The sequence below is a fragment of the Sceloporus occidentalis genome, unplaced genomic scaffold, assembly GCF_023333645.1.
Source record: "Sceloporus occidentalis isolate IW3139 unplaced genomic scaffold, rSceOcc1.0.p SCAF_111, whole genome shotgun sequence".
Classification (NCBI taxonomy): Eukaryota; Metazoa; Chordata; class Lepidosauria; order Squamata; family Phrynosomatidae; genus Sceloporus; species Sceloporus occidentalis.
Genome location: NW_028317091.1, coordinates 2,328,271 through 2,349,086, shown reverse-complemented (window position 1 = coordinate 2,349,086; position 20,816 = coordinate 2,328,271). Strand labels below are relative to the sequence as shown.

The window sequence follows — 20,816 nt, the reverse complement described above, 5'->3', positions numbered from 1 at the left end:
TCGAATCGCGGAGTTGATCGCGGCAAAAAATATATATATAAAGTATAAAAACAGAGCAATGTCTTATTATCACTCTATATACCATTTGCGAATATTCTTCAATAAAATCATTAAATCAGAAGATCATCTGTCTTTTTTAAGATTATACATAAAACATTAATTTTTATTATATAAGATATTTATATTAAAATTTGATAAAAGAGGGAACTAACATTAAGACATATATATAAATTGTATATAAGATTATATATAAAAAATTGAATCAATTTTTATAAAGGATTGTTTTTTAATCAATTTTATCAAAGAGATTGTTTTAAATTAAATCTACGGCCATGATTTTTTAGAGAAGAATATTTAAAGGATAGAATCAATAAATACATTATTAAGAAATTCATTAAAAAAGGAAAACATTACAAATATCTCTATTTAAATAAAATTACTATTTAAATAAAGTACAAATATTGATAAAGTGCCAATTTGAAGTGCTATAATTTTTATCATATTTCATTACCCTTAGATCATTGGGTGTAATATGTAAAATATAAGGGTTATCATATAAATAGAGAAATCATATATATAGAAAAGTGCTTTATCAATATTTATCAAATATACTTTTATACATAATTCATTATGTCTAAAGTGCAAGAGTTAATAGAAAGTGCTGGAGGAGTGTAAATTGAAAAAGAGATACATCCCCTTATAGAAAAACATGCAAGAGGTGAGTAAGTGTATTTATATATATTATTATTTTTTTTATTATTATTATTTTTTTTTATTTATTTTTATGTCATAAAGGCTAGGATGTCTAATTCTGTATTTAATCCCCCTTTCTTATGGGTTTGTAATTTAAAGATCCACTCTGTCTCCTTACGTGCTAATTTTTGTTGAAGATCTCCTCCTCTCCAATGAGGCAAGATGACATCAATACCTATGATTTTAAAATGTGGTAAAGAGAAGGCTCTACACTGGTTACAATGTTTTTTTATTTTTAATTTTGCATACATATTGCACTATTGGTGTTGTTTTTTGTTTTCTCCCCATGTATATGCGCTCCTCGGTCTTCATACTACATTAGTAATGACCCCCAGCTTAATGCACCAGCGTGCCTTGGGGTATTTGCAGAATATTTTCAGTGGTTTTAGCTATTTTTTTTCTTTTGACATTTTATCCCTGTTTCATGAAAAATGCTTGCTCATCTAGCATTTAAAGAGTTATTGGTACATTAACCCTTGGAATGCTAGATAAACGAGCGGGACTTTGCTTTGCACTGAAGAGGTTTGTTTATTATTAGTACATTAGGTATTCCGATCTTATTTTTGAAAATAAAACATGTAAAAATATCTGATTAGAATAAAACACAAACAAAATAAAAAATCCTATCAGAGAATATATTGAGCCAAAGCAAGCGATTGTTATCCAAAGCAAGCAAACGTACGGGGAAAGAGAAGTTCAGGACAGGGACAGGAATCCTAGACAAACCGTACCAAGCCAATAACGACAGGATTCCGATGAATGCGTATTATTTTTTCATTTAAATCTTAGTTGAGATTTTGCAGGGAAATCAGGCAATTTCCAAAGGAATATTTGGACCACCCTGTGGATAGCGAGGGGGGAATTATTTAACGTATTCTTCTTGCCAGACTGGAACAGTGATTGGTCTTCTCTCTGGCTCTGCAAGAGTTAAATAGAACATGTTAATTATTATTAGTATCATTTTTGATTTTGAGTTTTATTCTGTGATTTTCACTTGATTCACATACAATGAGAACACAATTAACTTAATTTCCAATAATGAAAGAAAAATGCTTCTGCTGACAAAGGAGACCCGGGTCGTCTAATAACAGCCTGATCTCCAGAGTACCGGTGGGGAAAAGGTCCCTGCCGGTGCAAAAAAGGGGTTTAGGTCCTTGGTAGACCCTGAGTGGCCATCTGGCACACTGGACAAATGTTCGGGGGACATTGGGCCGAGTCTGGTGCTGCAGTGTGCGTGTCCAGCGGTTGCATATTCCCGACTGCATGCTGCGTGACTATATAAACGTAAAGTGCCAGGGCTGCCTCATCATCATACCCAGTGTCACAGGAGCATCCGTGACTTTGGGGGCACCTGGAGACTGTATTTCCCATTATAGACAGTGCAATATCTGGTTCTTTTGATGGGATTTATGTTTAAGCCATCCTATACTTGATTGGGGATACAGGCCAACACCAGTGACTGCACCAGGACTCTCTAAATCCCAGTTTCTCCCTTCATCCTGGTGCTCTGACCAATAGTATTGGTTCTGATGGCAGGATTGTGTAAGTTGGTGTGATTTTCTGTTATAACTAATTTGCATATCATCTGCATATTGTGTTTTACATATGGTGTGATGCATGCTGGTCGTAACTCACCGCAGCCTATTGAGAGGCTCTTGGAGGCTGGTGGTAATTGTTTCCTCAATAAAGTTAGTGCCTGTTATTGCTCATAAAAGCACTGTCTTTTCAAGCCTTGGTGCATTCTTTGGTGGTATTGCTTCTTGGTGTTTTGGCTGAGGTCAAGTGAGTACCTGTTAGAGAGGGAAAGCTTGGTCCCTTGGCCTTAGATCTGGGAGTGCATAGAGACCCAAGGCTGTTCTTAGGTCCCAGGCTCTTGGTCTGGGACTTGGTGCTGTGCATCGGGTTTAAGTGTGATGTTACACACACTGCATCCTTTCACGTGTCGCATGCTGGTAGTCACCTTTAGCACCCTGGGCCCCTACATGTGCTTTTTATTTTTGTATACAATAGCCCAAGCCTTCTGGATCAGTGTTTGGTGTATATGGATAATTTTTTATTTGACATTTATTTATACAAAACTGATTATGGACACAAACACTGAAAAGCCAGAGTTAGGGAGCTCTTCTTAGCAGCCCCCCTCCTCCAAATGACGATTTCAGTGGCCCTTACCCTTGGAGGGAAGGAAGGGGTCGCATTTCCTTCGGGAGTGCAACCCCAGAAGAAAACAAAGGGAGTGGACGGACACAATATACGATTTTTGATTCACTGAAAAGCCATGGTGGAGCCAGTTCTCCTAAAAAGGTCCGGTTTTTCTGGTGAGGAGTGTTAGGTAGCTCTTTTGAGCGGCCCCCCTGCTCTAAACAACTATTTCAGTGGTCCCAACCCTTGCGGGGAAGGACCAATAAGATCCTGCCCTCCTGCAGGCCTTATGGCCGGGGAGGGAGGGGGCTGCATATCCTTCGGGAGTGCGACCCCTGAAGAAAATGAAGAAGGGCACCTGGTGTCCACTGTGGCCTTACGGCACTTGGCACTTTTTTATTTTTCTTTGCAACGAAGCACTGACCTCGGGGCTTAAGAAAAAAAATTGGGGTAAAGGGTTAAGCCGCGGTGCTGCCCTTGTCAGGGTGGCAAACCGATGTATTGCTCTGCTTCTGTATACTGCAGAGCCGCAGAGGTTCCGAAAGAGCTATGTTTCCTGGTGTCTTTGACGCTAGTTCGTGTTTCCGGTGTCCATTGGGAGAAGGAAGGATCGCCTTGCGGGTGTACCCAATCGGGGCACAGGTCATTGCCGTCACAATAAAAAAAAAATAATAAATAAAAATAACAATTCTAATTTTATGTAGCTCAATTTTTTTTTACAATATTGGACACAGGTATCTCAGAAAATAAACTCAATATATTTACATCACGCTTGGCAAATCCTACAGCAGTTATTCATTTTCTCATATTTTTCTTAAGTGCATTTTCATTTCAAAGCAGTTAGATTTTGGCTTACCCCGTAATGCATAATTATACACTATACTTTACGACGTTTAGGCGAGAAAAAAAAATATGTGCTTCCTTCACATATAAAGTCAGAAAACTTTTAGTTTGCCCATGTTCTACAAAAAAAAAATTCCAATTAGGGAAATGTTCGAAGAAAAAAATGTATTTCCACCCCAGAGATTCTTGGCCAGTTTATGGACCTGCGTATGCAGTGGCATATCCCAGCCGACGCCTAGGGCAGCAGGTCCAGAGGGGCAACCGTTTCCCTGGTACAAAACCAGGGGGCAGATCCAATTAATCAAGCGCCCCAGTGTCCTGCAGTACAACGGGCCGGTTACAATGGAGATCTTTGAGCTCCCCAACTGGCCTATTCTTTCATTTAATGACTTCATTAAAAGGTGCTGTGTGCTTTTAAGATACGGTGCGCTGGGAAATGACATCATTTTACCAGAGATGGCGACCACAGAAGTGGAGACAACTTGGGGCCCTGCCCTAGTTCGGGCATAAGGCAGCCCCAAAGATAAATACACCACTGGTCACAAGTCATACAACAGGAAGTAGAGTCATAATGTTCACTGTGACATCAGCGGTCTGATATTTGATTCCTGTGGTCTGAGGTATTTGCTAATATTCCTTAAGGAAGAAAAATTTCAATTAAATGACTTTATTTCTAAATAAACCCTTAACAGGTGCGTCCTTTGATGTTACCAAATCTAGGGGTAGAAAAAAAAAGCAATAGGAGCGCTTCTGGGCCAAATATAGGTTGGATTGAAGACCTCATATTTGGATGTCATCACTGACAACATAAGACCTTTCTTGGAGCAGGTGGGGATCCCTTTAAGACCCTTTTAAAACCAGTTTGCCCAGTTGGCGGGTGGCTGCCATTCAGGGACACACTATGAAGCGGATGTGATCACGCAAACAGGGCTACATTATATATATATATATATATATATATATATATATATATATATATATATATATTACATACACACTGATTCACATATACTATTATATATTGATTATTAGGAGGCCTTGGGAACCATGTTGATTTCAGATTTAACCCCTTAAGGATAATGGGCGGTCCCTAAACCCATTGAAAACAATGCATTTTGAGCCCGTACATGTACGGGCTTTGTCATTAAGGGGTTAATAATATATTTATATTATAATATACATACAAGTATTGCAGACATGAGCAGTTTCAGATAATTAAACCCTCTATTAACAGACATGAGCAGATTCAGAGTATTAACCCCTCTAATACCAGAAGATTCAGATAATTAATTCCAGACATACACACAAACAGACAAACACAGCCACATACACACAGTCAAAGACATATCAGGAGATGCTGGCTGGATACATGCAGCTCCACCATTCAAGAACGTCACTTAAAATGCCAGGACCACCTAGTCCTCCCCAGTCCGGTTCTGGCACAGGTATGTGCTTGGGTGCCACTCTTGTGGCTACTGTCTGCCATTAAACTTAGTATAAAAAAATATACTTATCTATGTAATTTAGACCACACACAATCAAGAATAAAAGAGACAATTTTTCTGCTTTTCTTAAATCTTTCTTAAATATACAATTATTGATGGTTTTTCTCAGTTTTTCTTTTCAAAACTCAAATAACGGAAATTGCTTTGGCGGGGAAGAAATGTAACCCCACAATAAATAATTCTATGAAGTTTGAGAACTACAAAAAACATACAACATAAATATTTTGTGTCGTACGTGAATTCCACGGCAACAGCCCTTTCATCCTCGCGGGTTCGTAGCCGTACGCATATGGTCACCATCGACTTTGCAAATGATAACAAACTACAAAGTAAAGAAAAACACCCGGAATCATGAAAAACTGGCGTCAAAAACCTCCCTGACCAATTGTGTTTTCTCACAATATAACACATTATGGGTAAAGATACTTTTATAGAATGTAGACTTGGGAATAATTTAAATATTTACCATACTAGCACTTTTAAACATTTTTGTCCATAGTGGAGGGGGAAATAGTAAAACAAAAATGTGATAATTTGATTATTTTCAATCAAAATTTCTTTAGCTTTGGAAAATAAACCCTCCAAAGCATTCGCATGCAGGAATTTGCTCAAAAACCCTCCAAGACGTACCAAATAAACAGCCACCACCACCCGCTGCCGTGGTAACGGCGTTTATAGACTCGGTTGGCTAAATAAACTCATTTTTGCCTTTTATAGGGTTTCGTGAATAGTAAATTTAATTTGCAGAGATCTACAAGGTTGGCCTGACTCCCCGCCTTGTGTTATGGTGACTGAAGCCACGCAACGGAAGACGATTGTCTAGAACCTTAACTCACAAGAGGTACGGTTCGTCTTCTGCGGTGAAAAGGCTCCAAAACGTGTTAAATGACTGGGCGCTTGTTTTCTTTTTATTATATAATCTGTAAAGGAGATGCCCGGATCTGACTCTGCCAGTAATTACCGGCTAGTGAGAACACAACACGTTCTAACAATGGCGGCCTTTGTTTCAAAGACTTTTGGCCGGTGATCTTTATCTCTGTTGCAAAGTGAGCGACTGTAATAAAAAATAAAAACCCACCCTACTAATGACTGTAACAGCAACGTCTGCCGGCGTGTAGAGTTTTATTTGGATTCATTGACCCCAAAGTGATTGTATCTAAAAGAACACATTTTGGGAGTTCTACCCTATGGTCCCCAGGTCGGCCCCCGAAAAAAACCTCAACCTTAAGTCGTTGGTCTCGTTTTAGATTCAGGAGCCGTATGTCTATCCCATGCATGTTTAATACCCTCACTGTATTACCCTCTACCACCTCTGCTGGGAGGCTGTTCTATTAACTACCACCCTTAAGGTCTACTACTTCTGCTGGGAGGGTGTTCCATTCTACCTTCAGTAATACTCTCCAAAATTAAAATTACAGCTTTTTTTAGTGCCTTGGATGAGTTGTGTCACTTCTCAGGAATCTATCAGGAATTTTGGGATGAAAATGATTTGGATCCCAGCTTAATGGCATAGATCCCTTCTCTCAGAAGGATATAAACAAAAATATGTTTTTTTTTAGAATTACCTCATATTTGTTGAAAATCAACTAAAATTATCCAAAAACACACAGAAAAGAAATCAAGGAACAAAGAAATAAAGAAAATGGGCCACTCTTTTAAAGGGGAGCTTGTTTAAAGTGGAGTAGTTGCCATGGCAACCAGCAAAGCCTGGCACCAGAATTGCTGAACATAAATACGACTCAAAAACAGAAAATAACACTTTCTTTAACCCTTCGTGAAAAAGTAAAGTTTTGGCTCAAATGAATATATATATATATATTAATGTCCTGTAGAAATATAATTCAACATATGATGTCACCACATGAAAAGGGTTTAAGAAACGAGCCACAATGTGAAACATACGTTATTCACGCAGGATTTTTTCAGGATGACCAAAGAGAAAGACGAGGAGAACGGATCTGCCAAAGTAAACTGACTGAATCCGTTACCCGTGATTCTCATTGTTCTTCCAATATATCGGCACCTGTTTTTGTGGACAGAATGTGCCGCAAATATCTAATTCTAATGGAATTACGCTTCAAGTGTCTGGGTTCTTCATTGTTTTTTTTCTACTAGATGCACAATATTTCTTGCTTTAAATTTGTCCTGGGCTCATGAAAACACCTAAGCCGGGGCCTCACCGAAAGGCTCCGCTCGCTTAACCGTGGGATAAACTTGCGGTAGACTTGCGAGAACTGGAAACTGCTAAGGGCGGGAGTACGAATTTAATTGTTTTTTTCAATTTTGATGGGGATTTAACTTTTAGAAAACATTTCGCTAAAGAATCGTGTCACGTGAGCTGCCGTGGGTTTCCCAAACACAACAGAAACATTTACAAAATCATCTCGTCTCTAGTTGGGAATAACTATTACATATGAAATCACAAAACCAAATGGGTTTGAAGATGTCGCTACAAAATTTATTTATCCAGAAACATGAATGAAATCAAACCCGAATAACAGACATCACCATCACCAAGATGCCTCAAGATCATCGTTGGTATACATATTTCAACGTTGGTCTTCAAGGTCCCCCAAGAACTTTAGGTCCCTCAAGAAATTTAGAACCTTGGTTGAACGGTCAAGGTCTCCCGTTCATCCATTTGAGAGGAAACACTGGATCTCTGGAAGAGTGTTGAGGACTAAGATCTAGAAACCACTTCCAAAAAGTTGGCTACAATAAATCGCAGCCAACACTCCCATGTTTACTCTTCACTAATGATCATGGCGGGCACAGAGCTCTCTGATCTCCTTTCGTCTTCCATGAACATGAGGTCATCCTTACTAAAAGTTTATTTAGCCGCCAAAAATATAATCCAATCTCCAGTCGAATTAAATGTTATATCATTGGAATAACAAGTCGATAATGAATTGTTTATATAAGTGTTCTATTATTAATCCCTATTGGTTACATTATCGCTGATCATGGAATTTTCTCACCCCATTAGCAGGTGTTCGTATATCCAAAGCCCACCTTTAAACATAAGCAATTACAATATACTACTTGGCCTCCTTTCATAATAATTCTATGGCGGCCATTCATCAATTTCTGTATTTATAAACTTTTACTCGCCCTAATTATTTCTCGGCAATCAGTAAAAAAAAAACCCCCCACAAAATGTATGTTCTTTCCGGTTAATTAAACGCAGAGAATGTTCTGAAATTTCTTGCTAAATATATATATCTTCACGGTTGTTGATAACCAATTACAGAGCTCAGTCTCTTAATTCCGGGGGCTCACAGAACCGTTCTCTGCCCTGGCCTGGGTTGTGTGATCTACCACGCGCTGCAGGGGTTAAGTGGATCGCATAACACGTGAAAAATGTTTCTGTTTTATGCATTGCTGGCCACGCGCCTGGCAGCGTTAAAGGTTTCAGCCTCCCTGTGGTTCTTCACGAGCGTCCAAGTTGTTTCGAACGAGGCTGGGAGCCTGTTTGAAAGAGTTTGGAAAGTCTCCTTAGAACCTTGCATCAAGGACTCTTCTGCCAGTATATCTCAATTAACATCGAAATGTCTACAGAATGAAGATTTCAGATCATCACCTGGAAAGGCTTCCATTTCAAAACAGATCTTATGTCTCTTAGGAATATTTCCAAAAATTTTTTTTTTTTTCAATAAAAACATTATTTATATAATTATATTATTTTTATTTATTTTTATTATTTTTTTATGTGATCTAAAAATGCTGAAAAATGAAGGAAAAAAAAAAATGTGGACACAGGGATCATTACTAAATATGAAAGTCCTTGAGTCTTATCTTTAACAGATAAAGAGAAGATCATCTTTCAGGTGCTCATCAGATCTGACATGAATGCTGTTTATATAGACTTTAAAAAACTTTGACGTTTATTGGAACAAATGAGACAAAATCAGGTTTTTGACAATGCTGAAAAAAAAATTAAATGAAAGTATCCAAATGACTCAGCTATAAATTGTCTTGAGATTTATTACCCCCCCCAAAAAAATACTCATCTGTAATAAATGCTATTTATAACTGTTAGTTTAGATTTAAACAATTATAGGATTTTTAAAGTGAAGTAAATAATGGATTTTCTGTCCATGCTGCATACATCCAACACACATTAATCGCGGTAAATCAGTAATATTTGGCATCAGAAATGATCCGAAGGCATCCGCATCCAAGTCCCAGAGGAGTAATCTAAACTTAATACACAGAATGAATATATTAATTGCCGCTGGCCCCGTACCAGCCTCTCCCCAGGTTGTGAAGACTCGTGACTCTGTTTCTTTAGGGCCAACAAAAAGTTTGCAGAAAATGTCAGATCTATTTCAATTTCTATTCAATTTCACCATCTAAACTTAAATAACCTAATCTTTTTTGGCTTGAAATAAAATACACTCGAAAAAAAAAAAAAAACAACCCTGCTTGCTCATTCTTTCCTTATGTATCCTTTATTACGGAATGAGTTCCTTCAGTTTAAGCCCAGGTTCCTGAAGATCGGTGATCAAAAACATCCAGTGAACAAAAAATGTGTTTTCATGTATATGTTTAAAGAGCAATTACCAGAAAAAAAGAAAGTATTTTTGTTAATTGGAGGCTGTTCTACGTCTCAAGATGTTACGTGAATCAGAATTACAAATATGTCTTGTTGTTCACCATAAAGTTATTATGTGATATTTGGACGTCTACCTGTTGCTTCCTCGTCTAAAACAAGATTTTTTTTACACCATTTCTGTTTTTTCCCCGTAGTTTCAAGACCCCAGAGTTCCCCCGAAGATCTAAAAGTACTGACGGGCAATATGAACCGTCTAAACGAGACTTATCGGGATCTGCAGTTCAAACTGATGCAGCTGACCTTCAAAGGCGACTTTATGGAGCACATCTGGAAGCTCCAAGACCTTTTCCAGAACCATTCCGACTCCCTCTTCCAGCTAGCAGAAACATTGAAGAAACTGGAAGAAAATGTACAAGACCTTCAGGACATGGCCACCAAGACTGACACGGTGGTCACGGGTTTAGGTTCCAGACTAACTCAGCTCAGTGACTATCACAACCTGGAAATATATAGGCTATCTACAGAGGTCAACGTCAGCAGATATGTTTCAGACCATCACGACATTCTTTTAAAAGAGATAACCACTAAAGTAGATGTACTCAATGACCAAGTGAGTGAGATGGTTGGCACTCTGAACACCGTTAACTCCACAGTCACTTACAACATAGGCATTCATCACACGAGAATTCAAGATCTCCAGCTATTAATAACGAATGTGACCGAGGACACCAGGCATACAAGACTACTTCACATTGTGATGGAACAGCAGCTAAAACATGAGATGTCTCTCCTAAATAATATAACAGAAGACCTCCGTCTTAAAGACTGGGAGCACTCCATCACCTTAAAAAATATTTCTGTAATTCAAGGTGAGTCCTTAACTACAAAATCATGTTTCAAATTAATTTTATAAAGCATTGTCTACCCTTCATTCTAAACTTGGGGTCATGTTATATTCTGTTTAATCCTCCATACAATATTGATAGAGATTAGAATATGATGCTCCTATGTCTTACTTCAGCTCTACTTTCAGATTGTTTGCCACTTTTGTGTCCTTTAAGTGCAGGTCAGACCTTGGGTTAATGGGTCCTGGCGACTCGCATTACTGTTTCTTTATTATTATTATTTTAAATATTTACATTTATTTTCACTCACATGCCCTCACCTGAATCTTGAAATTTTAAATTAGCATTCCCTCGCAAACAACACGCATATTAGTGAATCTACAAGTTCTTTTGCGAGTGTAAGCATGCAAGGTATGCGACTGAAGTTGGATCTGGACAGTTGAGTTAACCCTTGACTTGACTGACCATTCAACTTCTTAGTGAGTAGATTTAAGATATTTCCTGATGTCCTTAAGAAATCATCAACAATGAGATCAGGTTTATAGAAGACCAAGACAAAGCCACAGCTGAAACCACGCATCCTAGTTCCAGTATCTTGGTTGACCAACATCCAGCTAATATTCTATTTATTATGGGTTGTCAGAATGGGGAAATAATAGGTACATTTGATCAAAAGCAAATTGCTGATCTATTACTATCTGTTATTTTTCCAGGTCATCATAAGACAATATATTTGATTCCCAAGTGAGATGGTTTTATTGGTCTTAAAAGTCTATAAAATGAAATTTAAAATCTATAAAATGATTGTAGATTTATGAAAAACAGCAATGCAGGAAACATTGTTTTTATGAGTAATTTTTATAGGGCTCTCCATGTCTAATTTATCAAAGTAAAGGATTAAAATAATATGGAGTTCTGCTGCCAGCTCTGTAAAGTGTAACACGTGCATGTGATTTATCATGAAGCATGGAGATCTTGGCTACACCTCCGTACAAAAATACATCAGTTTATAAGCATTAATCCAAAAGAAATTCTCTGTGTTCCAGTCCTGTCCACAAACCTATGTAATAGCTTTACACAGACCGAGACTGGCACTCTAGGCAAATGCCCGGTGGGCCGCTGGACAACATCAGTACACATATGCCAAGCTGCATTCTACATGAGTGGATAAAGGGAGAGTGTAGCTATTTATGGACAAAAGTATTGGGACACCAGGTCAATACACCAACAGACAGTTTGATGACATCACATTCTAAATACATCTAAAGACATTAATATGAAGTTGCCCCCCCCCCTTTGCAGATATAACGGCTTACACTCTTCTGGGAAGGATTTCCACGAGATTTTGGGGCGTTTCTGTGGAATTTTTGCCCATTCATCCAGTAGAGCGTTTGTGAGGTCAGGCGCTGATGTTGGGCGAGACGCCCAGCTCACAATCTCCGTTCCAGTTCCTCCCAAAGGTGTTGGATGGGGTTGAAGTTGGGACTCTGTGGTCAAGTTTTTCCTCCCCAAACTCATCCAACCATGTCTTTAGGGAGCTTGCTTTGCGCGCGGGGGGCACAGTCCTGCTGGAATAGAAAAGAGTCTTCCCCAAACTGTTCCCACAAAGTTGGAAGAAGAGCATCATCCAAAATATCTTTATCTTGAAATGTATTAGTAAAAATACATCAGTTGAAATCATATATAAATAATTATAAGAAATAAGCATAATAAAGTATAGTAACACATCATATAAACAGATATTTTCCCGGAATCGATTAAAGTAAAATCCTCCAAGGAGACAGGACCTCTTAAAAATGACCTTTTTTCCCACTATAATTACCATTAGATTAAGACATTATATAGCATGCTAATGATATAAGCCCCCGATCGCCATTTATTTGATACTTTCTAATGCTAGTAATTCTAGAATCAGTTTGTGGTCCTTTAATGTTTAACTATCTATTTGCCATTGAATGTTTTTGACAGTTCAAAAGCCAGCGGAGCTTTACACATTCTGTGCGATGCTTAGATCTTATCGCAGTTATTTCACACGTCCAGATGTGGTTATTTAGCTGTAGATGCCTTTTCTTTTCCTTCGATTATACAACAAAAGCTATTAAAAATGCATACTTGTTATCTTGGCACATGAGTGTCCCATTCCGCATTCTTGGCCACAAGGCTTCTTTTGTGTGGTTAATTACCATTTTGCTAGTTTTAGCAGATTTGGAAGTTAATCTGTGTAAATCTATCTTTAAAGGGGAAGTCCTGTGGAAAGATAAATACCGTATTTCTGTCCTTGAGCATAACCCCCTGGCACTATATACATTAATAACCCCCTTGCACTGTATACAGTAATATAACCCCCTGGCACTGTATACAGTAATATAACCCCCTGGCACTGTATACAGTAATAACCCCCTTGCACTGTATACAGTAATATAACCCCCTGGCACTGTATACAGTAATATAACCCCCTGGCACTGTATACAGTAATATAACCCCCTGCGCTGTATACAGTAATATAACCCCCTGGCACTGTATACAGTAATATAACCCCCTGGCACTGTATACAGTAATATAACCACCTGGCGCTGTATACATTAATAACCCCCTGGCACTGTATACAGTAATAACCCCCCAGCGCTGTATAGAGTAATAACCCCCCAGCGCTGTATACAGTAATATAACCCCCCCAGCGCTGTATACAGTAATATAACCCCCCAGCGCTGTATACATTAATAACCCCCTTGCACTGTATACAGTAATATAACCCCCTGGCACTGTATACAGTAATATAACCCCCTGGCACTGTATACAGTAATAACCCCCTTGCACTGTATACAGTAATATAACCCCCTGGCACTGTATACAGTAATATAACCCCCTGGCACTGTATACAGTAATATAACCCCCTGCGCTGTATACAGTAATATAACCCCCTGGCACTGTATACAGTAATATAACCCCCTGGCACTGTATACAGTAATATAACCACCTGGCGCTGTATACATTAATAACCCCCTGGCACTGTATACAGTAATAACCCCCCAGCGCTGTATAGAGTAATAACCCCCCAGCGCTGTATACAGTAATATAACCCCCCCAGCGCTGTATACAGTAATATAACCCCCCAGCGCTGTATACATTAATAACCCCCTTGCACTGTATACAGTAATATAACCCCCTGGCACTGTATACAGTAATATAACCCCCTGGCACTGTATACAGTAATATAACCCCCTGCGCTGTATACAGTAATATAACCCCCTGGCACTGTATACAGTAATATAACCACCTGGCGCTGTATACATTAATAACCCCCTGGCACTGTATACAGTAATAACCCCCAGCGCTGTATAGAGTAATAACCCCCCAGCGCTGTATACAGTAATATAACCCCCCCAGCGCTGTATACAGTAATATAACCCCCCAGCGCTGTATACATTAATAACCCCCTTGCACTGTATACAGTAATATAACCCCCTGGCACTGTATACAGTAATATAACCCCCTGGCACTGTATACAGTAATATAACCCCCTGCGCTGTATACAGTAATATAACCCCCTGGCACTGTATACAGTAATATAACCCCCTGGCACTGTATACAGTAATATAACCACCTGGCGCTGTATACATTAATAACCCCCTGGCACTGTATACAGTAATAACCCCCCAGCGCTGTATACAGTAATAACCCCCAGCGCTGTATACAGTAATATACCCCCCCGCGCTGTATACAGTAATATAACCCCCTGGCGCTATATACATTAATAACCCCCTGGCACTGTATACAGTAATAACCCCCCAGCGCTGTATACAGTAATAACCCCCCAGCGCTGTATACAGTAATAACCCCCAGTGCTGTATACAGTAATATAACCCCCTGGCACTGTATACAGTAATATAACCCCCAACACTGTATACAGTAATAACCCCCCAGCGCTGTATACAGTAATATAACCCCCAACGCTGTATACAGTAATATAACCCCCAACGCTGTATACAGTAATAACCCCCTGGCGCTATTTACAGTAATAACCCCCAGCACTGTATACAGTAATAACCCCCCAGTGCTGTATACAGTAATAACCCCCCAGCGCTGTATACAATAATAACCCCCAGTGCTGTATACAGTAATATAACCCTCCAGCGCTGTATATAGTAATATAACCCCCAGCGCTGTATACAGTAATAACCCCCAGTGCTGTATACAGTAATATAACCCTCCAGCGCTGTATACAGTAATATACCCCCCAGCGCTGTATACACTAATATAACCCCCATCGCTATATACAGTAATATAACCCCCTGCGCTGTATACAGTAATATAACCCTCCAGCACTGTATACAGTAATATAACCCCCAGTGCTGTATACAGTAATATAACCCCCCAGCGCTGTATACAGTAATATAACCTCCAGCGCTGTATACAGTAATATAACCCCCAGTGCTGTATACAGTAATAACCCCCCCCGGCGCTGTATACAGTAATAGAACCCGCCAGCGCTGTATACAGTAATATAACCCCCCAGCACTGTATACAGTAATATAACCCCCCAGCACTGTATACAGTAATATACCCCCCCATCGCTATATACAGTAATATAACCCCCTGCGTTGTATACAGTAATATAACCCCCAGCACTGTATACAGTAATATAACCCCCCAGCACTGTATACAGTAATATACCCCCCAGCGCTATATACAGTAATATAACCCCCTGCGCTGTATACAGTAATATAACCCCCAGCACTGTATACAGTAATATAACCCCCCAGCACTGTATACAGTAATATACCCCCCAGCGCTGTATACAGTAATATAACCCTCCAGCGCTGTATACAGTAATATAACCCCCCAGCGCTGTATACAGTAATAACCCCCAGCACTGTATACAGTAATATAACCCTCCAGCGCTGTATACATTAATAACCCCCCAGAAAAAAAAATCATTTGGCCCATTTGCGGGACAGTCACGCTAAGCGCTAGAGGTGGCTCTTCGGATTAAAGCGCGCCGGTGGCCACGTCCAGCCCCTTCCCACTTCTCCATAACACTTATCACAACCCCACACAGGTAGGAGTTGGACACCTGAAACATTGGGGGTATATAAATAATGAGAACAAGCTTGAAAACATGAATATTTGTAATATATTAGGAGTCCTTTATACTCCAGTTATTAATGTAACCCTTTCTTTATGGTGGCTGATCCCCCTCTGATATTTAATTCAGTCCGACTTGTCCCGACCATCCAAGAATTATCATCATAAATAATTTTAGCAGCATCCTTATTCTACTTCAAGTTCATCCCGGATTTTCGAAAGTAGAAAACATAAATCATATTAAAATATTTTCAGCGTCTCAGCACTTTAACAAATGGCAATAAATTTATAGAGATGTATATAGAACAGCTTTTGGAAAGCCGGCTGTGTTGGGATGAGCTTCTAAGGGTCATTTGAGGCAAAAGCTAAGAGAACACTTTGTTTAAGATTATCTTTAGAAACGATAACATCAAGGAGGCGTCTTGAAAATTTAGGTTACCGATAACACATGAGGACATATTGTCTCTACTGAGGATGGTCCACAGATGATCCACACATGGTCTATGGGAACATATTGTGTGGAATATGCTAATTAGGCAATTAACTGTTTCAGCGAGACAATGAGGCCGAATCCCATAGAAACATAGCATGTCCACCAACATGGTGGTCCAAATCGAGGGCCACCATACCTGAAGAGCCACCTCACAACGGTTAGCTTTCAAGATTAAATGGTGGACCTATATATTTATTGTAGCTGCCTTATGTCCCCGCTGACGACTTTCCCAGCCAATGTCAGATTCTCTGACGGTATTACAATTAGGGAGAATATGACAACATACGAAATGAACAACAACATGAAGAAACGTTCAGACAAGGAAAAGAAGGCCCTGATCTTGTGAGCTTACAATTTATTGGGAGGTGGAGGGTGAGGGTGATTTGATTATTGGGGTGATATGGAAAATATGGAAAAGTTTTTTTTGGGGGGGGTGACATTTAGAATCATGAAACGCTGATCCATCTCACACGGAATGTTGGCCATTATTTCCCTGCCATCCCAGGTGACACTGATGAGAGACTCCTCCTGAGATAGGGCAGGGGTTAAAAGGCCCCTCCCCTCCTAGCACCCTCAGTGTTTTTTCCTGCCCTACATCAGGTAGGGAGGACTCGTCTCCCGTTTGTTATTTTAATACGGCTGTAGGTTGAGCCGGTTCTCCCTAGGGCTAAGCCCCCCCAGGTGGGGGTATTCCTGCACCGTAGCCGGATGGCTGGTGCCGCGCTGCTCAGCGCATACTCACCTTGGCTGTGCGGTGGTCCGTCCGGCTTCCTTCCCTCAGCTCCCTCTGCTTCCACTGCTGCCGGTGCCTTCTCTGAGTCAGTTACGGAAACTCTTCTTCGCAGTCGTAAGAAGGTCACATCCCTCAGATACATTAGTGTGGCAGAAGTTTTGTAGCTGGTGTGGATCCAGGAAAATTCTTCCTTCAGACAGTTCTCCGGCTGCCATTCTGGAATTTTTACAAATGGGGTTTGACCAGGGACTTCAGCCTTCTACCATCAAGGTCCAGATTGCTGCCATCAGTGCTTTACTTTGCTTCGATTTGATTTCTGTTCCAGTCTTCAGGCGTTTTTCCATTGCTATGGTGCGTATTCGTCCTCGCCCTGTCTCCAAGATGGTGCCCTGGGACCTGAACCTGGTCCTTCGCAGGCTCATGTTACCACCTTTTGAGCCTCTTCAATCAGTTTCCCTACACCTGTTGTCTCTGAAGACGGCCTTCCTGGTGGCCATTACCTCTGCGAGGCATATTAGTGAACTCCAGGCCCTTTCGATGAAGGAACCGTTCCTGCGGGTTTTTCCGGATAAGGTCATCCTCGCTTTGCCCCCAGAATTCTCACCCAAAGTACAGACGGCTTTTCACAGGGACCAAGAAATTGTGTTGCCTACGTTCTTCTCATCCTCTCAGTCGGCGGAAGAAGAAGCGCTGCATACTTTGGACTTAAAAAGATGTCTTTCAATTTATCTGGAACGTACGCAGCCTCTGCGCAAATCTTCTAGTTTGTTTATAGCCTCTTCTGGTCCCAGTAGAGGTCTTAGCATTTCTAAGCGTACGATGGCAAAATGGATTGTGTCAACGATCAGCTTGGCTTACACAGAAGCTGGCGGGGTTCCCCCTCCCGGGATTCGTGCCCACTCTACCCGCGCAGTTTCCACTTCATGGGCTGAACGATGTCTCGTCTCGCCTGAACACATCTGCAAGACAGCTACCTGGGGAACTCTGAGTACTTTTGTACGACATTATAGACTCGATCAGATGGCGCAGGAGGATGCGCTGCTCGGTCGTACGGTTCTTGGGGCGGTGTTTTCCCCCTGAGTTTCTTTGTTTCCCACCCTTCTTCTTTGTTATATCTCTCATCAGTGTCACCTGGGATGGCAGGGAAACATTAAGTTCTACTTACCGAGAGCTTCTTTTCCCTGCCAATCCCTGGTGACACGTTTGGTTCCCTCTCTTCCTTTCAATAAATGTTTTTTGCAGCAGTTCTGTTTTCCTGTGTGGTCTTTGATATTCACTGATGGTGCTAGGAGGGGAGGGGCCTTTTAACCTTTTGAGTCCTGCCCTATCTCAGGTACGGAGGAGTAGTCTCTCATCAGTGTCACCAGGGATTGGCAGGGAAAAGAAGCTCTCGGTAAGTAGAACTTAATGTTTCAAGTTGCTGTTGTTGAACGTGCAGTCGTAGCGAATGCGTGTTGGACATTTTATCTGCTGCAAACTGGTCTTGACTGCCAACTCACAATCACTCCAGCTTTATTGAATTTATCCAACTATAAACAAGTCACCAGCGAAGGTGGTCGGGAGGCTCGGATATCATCTGTTGGAGAAAGAGTTTGGAACCGTTTGACTCTGAAAATTCTATAATTGCCCCCGAGACAGCAAAATCAGCAATAAAATTCTGACAATCAGGGTTAAAACTGTGATTTTCATGCTTATCATATGTGTCATATTTTTATTATCACATTACAGACATGAGACATGTACAAATGTAAAAGCAGCAAACAGCTCCTGGCTTTCAATGTGTAGATAAGAGAGAGCTTTCCTTGCAGTCTCTGCAGTCTGTCCACGCACTTTCATAATAAGGAGACCAGATGTTACCTGCTTACAAGGGACCTGAGGACGGCCGAAATATGATCCGTTCTCAGCTGACTTACATTAGGTGGAGATCTCTAACATTATTTTCCCCATCATAAAATACAACAGCTCTCCCACAGAGAACTCTATTTATTTATTTTTAAAAAATTTGCATTTATTTATTTTTTCTTTTTCATTCTATTATTTTTTGCTTTTTATGTTTAAATTCTATTTTTTGCATTTTTTTTTTCCGTTTTAATTTTATTATTTTGGGCCTTTATTTTTACATTTTATTTTTTGCATTTATTTATTTATTTTTCATTCTATTATTTTGGACTTTCTATTTTTAAATTCTATTTTTTGCATTTATTATTTTTTTTCATTTTCATTCTATTATTTTGGGCTTTTATGTTTAAATTCTATTCTTTGCATTTATTTTTAGAAAGGTTATCACAGTTGATATTGACAGACCACATGTTGCTTTGCCTCAAAAGTGGAAGGCAGTCATCAAATAGATTTTGTATTGTTAGAATTGGTTTGAAGCCCCTTTTTTGCTCAGTTAATGAGGTGGCAGGGTCACTTCTAAGGTATACAGTGTATCACGTAATGAGGTGGAGCTGTCATCTCTATAGTAAACTGTTTATTAGATAATGGGGTCACGGTGACAACTCTATGGTAAACTGTGTGTCAGATCACAGTAAAGCTCCCAAGAAGTTTCTCATTGAAATTTACCAAAAAATAAATAAATTACATTAACATGTAATAAAAATAAATAAAATAAAAGACTTAAATTGTGTAAATCTATGGTCATATCGTACAAATATTTTGGCCTCTATGCGTAATTCAGGATGGCTCAGAGGATATGGCCCCTAAGTCATCAATAACTTCAGAATAATTCCAGGGAATTTTTGTTTTGTTTTTAAACGTTACCTCAAAATTCTAGAATTCACCCACCGGGAGAATAATAGGCTGCATTCTAACATTTCACTGTTATTATTGTGTAAAAGGCTAATTAGTGGTGTAATGTTTTTTGTATTAATCATAAGAGTGTTTCTTTTAGCTTGTCTAGCCGATCGTATATTTAGATTATGAATCCAACCAATTAAAACATCAACAGTTCAATATTCCCAACATAAATCATCAATATAAGAGGGGGCCTATGTCTACGTAGCATTGTGGAACCCACTTGAGCGATCATGTTTCATTGGTTTCCAAATTCACGATTTCTACGCGGGCAAATACTTAGTCATTAAAAAAGATAGAAACGTTTTATTATATGACCCATTTATTTGAGATAAAATGGCTGAAAATATTTGTACAAAGAGTGCTCCATTGGGTGGTTCAATTACTGCCCAAAATTGTATAAAAATAATAAAAAATCAATAAAAACAGACAGAGAAAAAGTGGTTCTATTCCAAGTGTCGTGGTGTGCGAGCAGTGGCATAAAGCTAAGGCTAGCAGGGGAAATGTGCAGCTCTGGACTATCGTGGAGGTCTAAAGGAGTCCAAGAAGATCGGTGTCTCCAATGACATCATACCCCTTCCACCTCGAGTCCACAAGGAGAGGAGAGTTCAATGCCTCTGTAGGTCCAGAACTTGCGTGTTCCTCACCAGTTTGGCAACCTACTGAATAAACTCTCTCGAGTATTAGAGGAGGGTGACGGGTAGCAAGTCCCCCAAAAGTCGTTAGATGACGGCCATCTTTAACATTGTTACCCTTCGGAAGTCTGACCATGATGGCTACACCATGTCTGGTCTGGTCTATCATAGAGATGAGTCTCTCCCAAGCCGGAGTGGCTACTAGAAGCCCATGTTGAACGTCTCGAAGCAATATTATCTGTCTTCGCTTACATAGTTTAATCGTGCTACTGTCTTTTTACTTCTCATTTTATAAACTTCGTCAGGGTTCTCAAAACATGTTTTGTTAACCGAACATTGAACCGGCTTGTAGCTACACGGAAATGATAAAACTCAGATTTGTGGCTCGCCAGCCTGTTCGTTAAAACGTTTGGCCTGCGGCGCTAGGGTTGTTT

The 20,816-nt window shown here is 39.9% G+C and overlaps 1 protein-coding gene across 3 annotated transcripts in view; it reads left to right on the top strand.

The window, feature by feature from the left end:
- Window positions 1-20,816, top strand: part of LOC149283142 (scavenger receptor class A member 5-like) — a 99,331-nt gene that overhangs the window by 28,447 nt on the left and 50,068 nt on the right. For all 3 annotated transcript variants that reach the window (XM_089497932.1, XM_089497931.1, XM_089497930.1), the window contains exon 3: window positions 9,990-10,664. In XM_089497932.1, the coding sequence (XP_089354058.1) occupies window positions 9,990-10,664 (675 nt within the window). The remainder of the gene's footprint in view (window positions 1-9,989; window positions 10,665-20,816) is intronic.